The sequence below is a fragment of the Puccinia triticina genome, chromosome 17A, assembly GCF_026914185.1.
Source record: "Puccinia triticina chromosome 17A, complete sequence".
NCBI lineage: Eukaryota > Fungi > Basidiomycota > Pucciniomycetes > Pucciniales > Pucciniaceae > Puccinia > Puccinia triticina.
The window spans coordinates 2,618,197-2,626,532 of record NC_070574.1 but is presented as its reverse complement, the minus strand read 5'-3'; the positions used below and the strand labels follow the sequence as shown (position 1 = coordinate 2,626,532).

At 44.6% G+C, this 8,336-nt stretch overlaps 3 protein-coding genes across 3 annotated transcripts; all 3 read right to left on the bottom strand.

Annotated features, from left to right (window-relative positions):
• Positions 1–1,879: 1,879 nt before the first annotated feature.
• PtA15_17A224 (uncharacterized protein) lies at positions 1,880–2,381 on the bottom strand (the record flags this gene model as incomplete). Its single annotated transcript, XM_053164318.1, has 3 exons — positions 1,880–1,930; positions 2,000–2,109; positions 2,180–2,381. 3 exons carry the CDS (start codon positions 2,379–2,381, stop codon positions 1,880–1,882), a joined length of 363 nt encoding a protein of 120 aa, XP_053028297.1.
• Positions 2,382–3,384: 1,003 nt separating this feature from the next.
• Positions 3,385–5,534, bottom strand: PtA15_17A223 (uncharacterized protein; the record flags this gene model as incomplete). Its single annotated transcript, XM_053164317.1, has 9 exons — positions 3,385–3,610; positions 3,744–4,018; positions 4,093–4,315; positions 4,398–4,670; positions 4,768–4,863; positions 4,938–5,009; positions 5,123–5,226; positions 5,289–5,314; positions 5,465–5,534. 9 exons carry the CDS (start codon positions 5,532–5,534, stop codon positions 3,385–3,387), a joined length of 1,365 nt encoding a protein of 454 aa, XP_053028296.1.
• A 1,430-nt stretch (positions 5,535–6,964) lies between these two features.
• Positions 6,965–8,336, bottom strand: PtA15_17A222 (uncharacterized protein; the record flags this gene model as incomplete). The annotated part of the gene is made up of 8 exons (XM_053164316.1): positions 6,965–7,097; positions 7,205–7,317; positions 7,413–7,507; positions 7,608–7,716; positions 7,792–7,844; positions 7,955–8,032; positions 8,128–8,155; positions 8,307–8,336. The coding sequence occupies 8 exons, from the start codon at positions 8,334–8,336 to the stop codon at positions 6,965–6,967; spliced, it is 639 nt and encodes a 212-aa protein (XP_053028295.1).

Here is an 8,336-nt window from a genome sequence, read left to right as displayed (position 1 = left end):
GATTTCTGTCCACCCCTCCATATTCCATCTTGCCTAAATCAGAGAAGATGAGACCCAGCCACCCCGATTCAGTATCTCTCACAACAGGATTTTCTTGCTGTTCATTTGATGCCCCATTGCAATACATATACTCCCCCAGGGTTCCAAGTAGAGTCCCCATAGATACATTGTGTAAAGTAGCAAAATAACAGTATCTGCAAAAAAACTCACAAGGCTTTTCTTAACCACTAAATTTCACCAACATATCCTTCAGCTGTATTTATCTGAGTTAATTAAGATATTTCCTCCTCCATGGTATTTCAACAAATTATGTTTGTCAATAGCAAATTCATTGAAACACAATCAAACATAATTCCAGATGAATCTGCCAAGACATAATTTTCTTTTTATTTTCAGGTCATCCACCAGGACAGGTTTTTTTTTTGCTATATTATAGGCCCTGTTTGGCTGCCGTGTTATACGTGATAAATGGGCTTATTTATCATGTGCAACCCCTGGGGGGTCAAAGTTTTTGGTGGAGACGGGGGGAGTGATGTTTATGGTTTGAAAATGCATTCTTTTTTTCAACTTTACATGTCCACCTGTGAACTTGGGGTTGCTCCATGATTAATTTGTCCCAACTCAGTGGTTTGACCAAGAATGCTGAATTTCCTCTTTTGTTACAATTTTCATTACACCAAAATAAGAAAGTAACAAGAACTGTTTGTTTATTATTCTGTGCCAGTTTCATCTTTTGCGGCAGACATGATGAGTTAATTTTCTGCGGCGCAGCCGCAAGTTCCCTAGTCATTATATAACTTTACAGACTCAGTTTGTGCACTGCAAGAAACTCTTCACTCACTGTGCAGTGTGCACAGTTCCAAACACTTTGCACACTGCAGGTGAAGGAAGAAACTTTTTCAAGATTTTTTTTACAGATCAATAAATTAGAAACCAGTCAATTAGCCAAAAATCAAATTCATCACCAATGGATCATGAACAATGAAATGGGGTAAATGAAGGAAAAACATGTTATACAAATGGTGGGTTTTTTCAAACCTGCCAATTACATAATGGTGTATTTGGTCATATTTGATACCCCCTAATAGACAGGTATTTTGTTTTCCTCTCTGAAATTTATGGGAGTTTTTTGAAGCTTTCTTGTATGCTAAAACAACCCATGAAGAAGCAAAGCCAGCACAGTCATTTGTGGACCTGTTCACCTGGAATTCAAGTTCCTGAATTCCAAAATCTCTAAATAATTTAATGTGTATATATGCAGCCCCTTCAGAGTTTTTTTTTGCTTAAGAATAACACTTTCAAAAAACAGGAAGTCACACATGAAATCTGCCAGTGTGCCAGTAGGTGGTAAAATTTCCTAATTTTTCAAAGTGTTATTCTTGCAAAAAGTGGCCAAAACTGAAACAGTTAGATATATATCTATCATGATCATCTAAATTTATTACATTTTTTGGCATGTGGGAATGTGAATTCCAGGTCCCCAACTGACTGTACTTCTTTTGCTTCTTAATGGGTTTTTTAAGCATACATGAAAGCTTCAAACAACTCACAAAAAGTTCAGAGGACAATAAAATACCTGTCTAATTGATTTGTAAAAAACAATCTTGAAAAAGTTGCTTCCTTCACCGCAGTGCACAAAGTGTTTGGAACTGTGCGCACTAGAAAGTGCGCAAAATAAGTCCGTAAATTTATGGTGTCTGGCTAGTAGACCTTGCTCCGCGTCAAACATAATCATTGCTTAAATAATATATTTCTGAAGTTTTTCAATGTCTTATGCATCTATCAAATTGTAATCTTCAATACGTTGCTCGTGTATGCTAGTAGCAAATGGTTACACATGGCATGCTATGTAGATGGTAAATCCAGCCACGCTTTTGAGTCAGGCAGGATAGCAATTTTGAGTAACCTCTTGATCGGTAAAGGCCACGTACTGTGCAGAGTCAAAAGTTCATCAGTGATTGTGATCACTCGCAGCAAGCGGTCCAAGTCCAAAACGCACGTTAAGTGGGGGAATTTTGAGGTTGCAACAAAATAGTGCCTGCCCAAAAGGGCTGCCAAACTTCACTCCTTGACAGGTGTAGCCTCGGGCGCTAGGTTTGGCAGAATAAGCTAGATTAAAACGGAGGCATTGTCAGCTTAGCTGTTGCTCTGAAGGCGAAAGGGGGTGCGGAACACTTACCAATCCAATCACTATTACGCAAAAACTTTGGATCGCTGTATTTTATAAGGTCATTTTTATTGATCCTCGCCATACAGACGCCCTTGGCGTTTGGTTTGGAGGGTCTGTTGCAGAGGAATTTCCGGTTTATGCCCAAAGCATGGGCAACTTCACTTTGGATGTATAGCAGCGCGATGAGGAAAAATAAGCTGGAGTTTCGCATAGTTGGTTGAATGAATTTGTGACTCGATTGATGGTGTGGATGAACTTTTCTGAGAGGATGTGGCGAGTGAAGAGGACTGGTCATCATTTGTCTTATATCCACCTCGAATTCTTCATGCACACGTGATCCTGTCTGGTCCTGTGCACATACAGTAAATTATTCTTCAGCCACACATCGTGTCTGAATTCATCCAGGCGCCATGATCATTGTGGCTATGTATACATAGGTCGATCGAAGCGAAGAAACCCAAGTACATATGTAGATATTTGGATGGGAAGTCAAGGAAACTCAAGGAAACCGCTCCAGAGCCATGCTTGTTCATTGTTTGTTCTTCATTGGAAGAATACAAGGGCGCAAAGGTTGGGTGTTTTTGGCGCTGCCCCGCGGGAGTGGCATCTGCCGCGCACGTGTTACCGAGTCGGGCGCCGTCCGTCCGCCCCTGCCGCGCATTCTCAAGCGGGAGCGAGCAGCGGGGCCGTCCACCACAGTGGAGGCTTACCTGGTATCCGGGCAGCTTTTCAGAATTGGCCTGGACATGTGTTTTTTCTACTCCACACTTGCTGAGCTTGCCGATGCTTGGACCATGAGTCATTTAGCGGGATGGGGTGTTTTTTTTTTGAGGGGGGTGACGACATCATGGGGTGTAAACGAAGAACGCGAACTAATCATAACAACATCAGGTGACCAGAAGACGACGAGTGTAGGAAGTAAGCAGTCATTAAAAAAAAACAGCGTTAATTGTTTTTGTTATGGAAGTAAGAGAAGATCAGGATCAAACAAAAGAGAATGGTACAATTGTCAACATACACGCACAACCAACTGATTTAGAATGCGCCTCGAATCTTAGATGAAAAAGAAAGATGTTCCCCTATAACGTTTCTATATATATGTGTATATATATATATATATGTATATATATGTAAATGCATATATTTCTTGAAAGGACAAAGAAGAAGAGGAAGACACAAAGAAAAAGGAAGTGATGATGGGGTGTGAGAGGAGATCAACCGGACGCAGACTGGTCCAGATTTTTAGCGGCAGCCGGAGGAGGGGAGCTGGCGGTTGTAGAGCTGCGTCGATCGGGCTTGGGGCAATGTGTCTGGGTGGGGGATGTGGGGGGCGGGGCTGAGGAGGCTTGGTCGGTCGGGTTGTCTGGTGGCGGTGTCGAATGGTAGTCGAAGATAAACTTCTCGACCGCTTTGATTCTTTCTTGCTTGTCTTCAGGCAATCTGTATCGGGGTTGTTTTGGAGATCCAATCAGCATTTTCATCTCCCAACGAGCTACACTTCTCTAGGGCCCCATCCATATCCATCCCTGGATTTCTGGCGCGGAAGTGAGTGAGTGTATGGGTAAACACTCACGTGAATTTCGGTTTCCATTCGTCTTCATCTCTCAACTCAAAAAACACCGGTTCCCATTTCTCTTCCTTTTCCTCGCGCAGCCGGGCGCGGTCTCTCTGAAAGTCTTCGATAGCGGTCTTCGCCAGGGTAGCCGCATCAAGGTCCTTCTTCTTGATCGCCCGGGTGACTTTCGACCAGAGTCTTCGGGACTCGTTCCAGTCCTGATCTTGCTCGGGCTGGACGATCTTTTGAGTTACTGTTGCTTTCGAGGCATCAAAGATTGTTTCTGTCTTGCCCTATCAATCAACGTCAACCCATCATGACACGCACAAAGAAAAAGATCGTCGAAATATGCTAATTTTATTCGTACCTTGGTCCTCTTCAGCTCCATCACCTCATTCCACTTGCCAGAGATCTCACCAACTATCCCAGTCTGATCTCGAACTCGGCCCCCGATCGCATTATAATCTCCGCCGAAAAAACCTTTGGTCTTGAACTCCACATCGCAATAAATGTCATTAGCCGCGGTTTGAACACGCGACTCGTCTCCTAGTTCCAAGATCATCTTCCCAAACAAAATCCCGCGTGCATACCTGTATGGTGTTTCCCAAATCGATCATCAATGCACTGGCGAATGAAAGCAAAGACAGAAAAGGGTGGGATGATGAGACAAACATGTTGGGCATCGTGATTTGGTAATGTCCGTCTTCCTCCCGGTCGACAAACCTTAGGTGACTGACGCCCTCCATGATCGTCGCCGCGCTGTTCCCGAGGAATTTACTTTTGGGTCGTAAATCCCCCCAAATTTCGATTTGATTGGTCGGAGAGACGTAATAGAATGCTGAGATTGGGGGGTGATGGGAGACTTGTTCTGCGATGTAAAAACCTTGACTTCCGTCTGGGTATTCATATCTACATCTAAAAAATTCTCCTAGGATCGGATTATATCTTTTTGTTTTACAAAAGGCAAACAAAAATAATGATGGTTGATGTTAATGATCAGTTTAACCCGGGCAGACTAAAAATCATGAATGACTGCTCGTACGGTTTTTTGACGCCTTTGGGTTTGATGTGCCATCCAGCGAGATAGTAGCGCAAGACCTGGATGAATCTTTCGGTGGGATCTTCTTGCTGACTGACACTGTTTGTTACGAGCGAAATGTGGAGAGGTGATGGGTCGATCTGATCTGGGGAGGCAAAAGAGCCCGGACATACCCGAAGATGAGATCAGGATGACTTAAGAAATCTGTAATCCGTTCGAGCATGCTTCTGGGCTCCAATACAAACCTAGAAAAAAGGACCCAACAGAATTTGCGTCCGTCAGCATCCAGGTTTGAAGTACCATCATTATGATTATTAGTTTGCTTTCATTGAATTTTGGGCGAGAAGGGCGTTCTTACGTGGGAAGGGTGACTTTGTGAAGGTCCATTCCGACTCTGAGCTGTGAGATCAATGCCAGGAGCATGTGTTTTGGCTCCTCGTCTAAAACCTCTTCGTCGCTGGCCTACAAGAACAGAAAACACGGTCAGTCTGTATATGGGAAAATTGGTGACATCATATGCTGACCTCTTCATTTTCTTCCTGGGTTCCTGCTGACGGAGACGGGGCATGTGGGTGACCAGTTGGTGTTTGGGGTGGAGGGTGGGTGAGATAATTGTCAGTATATGTATGTAGGGTTGAGAGGCTTATCAGGATATGTAGGAAGAGAGATTGCGCGAATGGAATCAGAGGTAGAGACTTACGATCGTTTGGTTGGGTGGTTGGGTCCTTGATTCCAGCCCTGGCCGCAACGGCTGAGAAAACGCCCATCATCTCGTCGACTGGTGAGGGGGAGGGTGTGACTTGAGTCTAGCTTGTGGACTGGCGAAGGCGAGGATGGAGTGGTGGGCCCGTTTCCGCTTTTGGTGGTTTCCGGTGGATCCGAGTGGCTACATGCAAATGCGATGGTGTGTGAAGTGTAGGAAGGTGGCTTTTATTGGGCCAGCCTCCAGCCGGGTCTTGTTTGGCTCTCCCACCCTTTTGGGTATTCAATTCGATTCCCCGAATCTCCGACGTCTCCCTCCGCCCTCCCAGTCAGCTGCCTGCCTGTCCGCCTGCTCTTGTTTGGCTCCAGGCCTCGGCGGGGATGTATGGCGGTCCAGACTTCGCCGCTCAAACCCAGATCCAATTCTTCAACCCGCCACAACACCGCCGGCCCCAGCCGCCCAGCGACTCTGGCCGGACGGCAAGCTACGCCCTCTGACGTCATGCAGAGCCCGAACTGATCAGCATGCAGACCCGAGCAGGGGGGCCGTCCCGCAGGGCCGCTCCGAGGAGCGGCGTCCCCCGTCCACCAACAGAGGCACTTCGCCGACATACAAGATAAGGTGCTGACTGCTGTTTATGATTGGCTGCAGAAGACCCCGTTTGTTGCGTCATCAACATGTTTAGTTGACAGGTGATCAAACTTTTCACCGCAATCGTTGAGGTTTCAGCAAGCTTTCGCTTGACTTCATCATGCTCAATTCATGACGCTATCTAACCTGGCTTCATAAAACACAAGGTCAAAGATGATGTGAGCTGGGACCCCAGCCAATATTCAATCACGATTTTCATGAATTTAGGCATCAACTGCCAATACCCCTTCTGTGCCACATTCATTTTCAGCGCAAAAGTATGCTCCGCCAACTCAATACATAATGGACTTTCCTATCATAGGAGCTTGAGAGCGGGATGTTGGACAACGATGATGGAACACATGGCCTTTCTTTTTTTGTTTACATGGACTACATCTATGTGGAGATGAAAACAGTTATTTTTCGGTCAATTTTGTCTGCAAATGCATGGACATGATATATTGATAGTGAACAGGACACACAAGAGTTAATCACCCTTACACAACATGATAAAAAGCAGGAGTAGAAACACAAAACAAGAGAACAACTACACAGAGATATGTGAAGAGGAAGAAGATGTGTTGATTCAAAAACATTTTATCTTTCTATGTATCATATCCAGCCTTGAATTCCCTCTTGTCTTCGATAATCAGCTTTTTTACTGGTTCTTTTGTGTACGAATTTGATGAGAGAGATAGAAGGAGGAAGAGAAGTGGAAAGAAATGTGAAACCACCATCGATCGAATTACAACCAAATCGACAAAAAGGGAAACCTAATATACGGAGTAATACTGGGGAAGAAAAAAATTAAACGGATGGGGGCAAAGTGAAAAGAGATATGGCATATGCAATTACAAAGAAGAAGAGTCAGCAGCATCCTTTCGAGTTTTGAAAGCCAGGTTGAGCGACTGAAATCGAGCCATTTGGGCCTGCTTGAGAAGACCCCGATCCACCGCCTGTGCCCTCATCGGTATTATCGATCAACCGCGTCTTAATATCACTGTTTATTTTCGAGCGGTGTGGGATTCGGTTTTTTGTTTTGTTTTAGACGCTAGGTTAATAACACTCCAGAAATACAGGAAGCCTGGCATTTTTGTGGGGACCTACCGGGCAAGTGAGAAAAAGGCTTCTTCGACGTTCGTGTTGGCTTTCGCGGATGTTTCCATAAACGAAATCCCCAATTCAGCTGCCAATTCCCGTCCTTGATTTTCTTGAATGATCTAACAATACGTAGACAAGGTATCAAGATCAGTCTCACGTGGGTCTTCTTGAAGAAGTCTCGCAGATTTGGAGTGTAAGAAAACAAACGAATAACCTTTTTGTCTACTGAATCTGATTTGTTTCCGATCAAGATTTTGTTGACTCCCTCGGAAGCATGTTGATCGATGTTTGAATGCCAGTTCCGAATATCTTCATATGTGTAAATAGAAAAGTCGGCACAAGATCGAGGATGGCGTTTGTAGTGAGAGCTGATGTGATTGTAAGAGGAGGAGAAAATATAGGAACACACTTTCGAAAGATTTCTCGTCTGTGACATCGTACACGAGTAATATCCCCATCGCTCCCCGATAATAAGCCGTAGTAATCGTCCTGAACCTTTCTTGTCCAGCAGTATCCCACTGTCAAGGTTTTATTTTTGCAAGGCTTCAGTCAAACTGCTACGAGAGGAATGAATAATCGTGAACAGGCCCAACTATTTGTAACTTTATTCTCTTCCCATCTAGTTCAATCGTCCGGATCTTGAAATCTACAACAAATTTTTCGCAACGAAGGATATTCATTCAGTTGATTTCATCCGAGAGTATCATAGGACAAGCGATGACTTTCAGGCGAGGAAAGAGGAAAGGACCAACACACCAATTCCAATTGTGGTAATAAAGCTGGGCGTGTAAGCATCGTCGCAGAACCTCAAAAGTAAGCAAGACTTTCCAACGCCTACACATACAAAACAGACAGACATCAACCTGCGTATAAGGGAGCATGAGAAAGTCCGTAACATCTGCGATATCCGGAGGGGGCTGCAGACTGACCCGAATCACCAATGAGCAATAGCTTGATCTGCAAGACACGTTTCGAATGGCCGGCGGATTACAGAGGTAGGAATAAGATGGGTTTCGGTTAGTGATTTCTGGTCTCATTCGACCGACTGATTGAGCTGGACCTCTAGAAGTAAAGCTCGAGATGGAGTGGCGGACGGCTGTGTACCCACCAGGAAGTCATAATGTGGATTGGCCGGCAT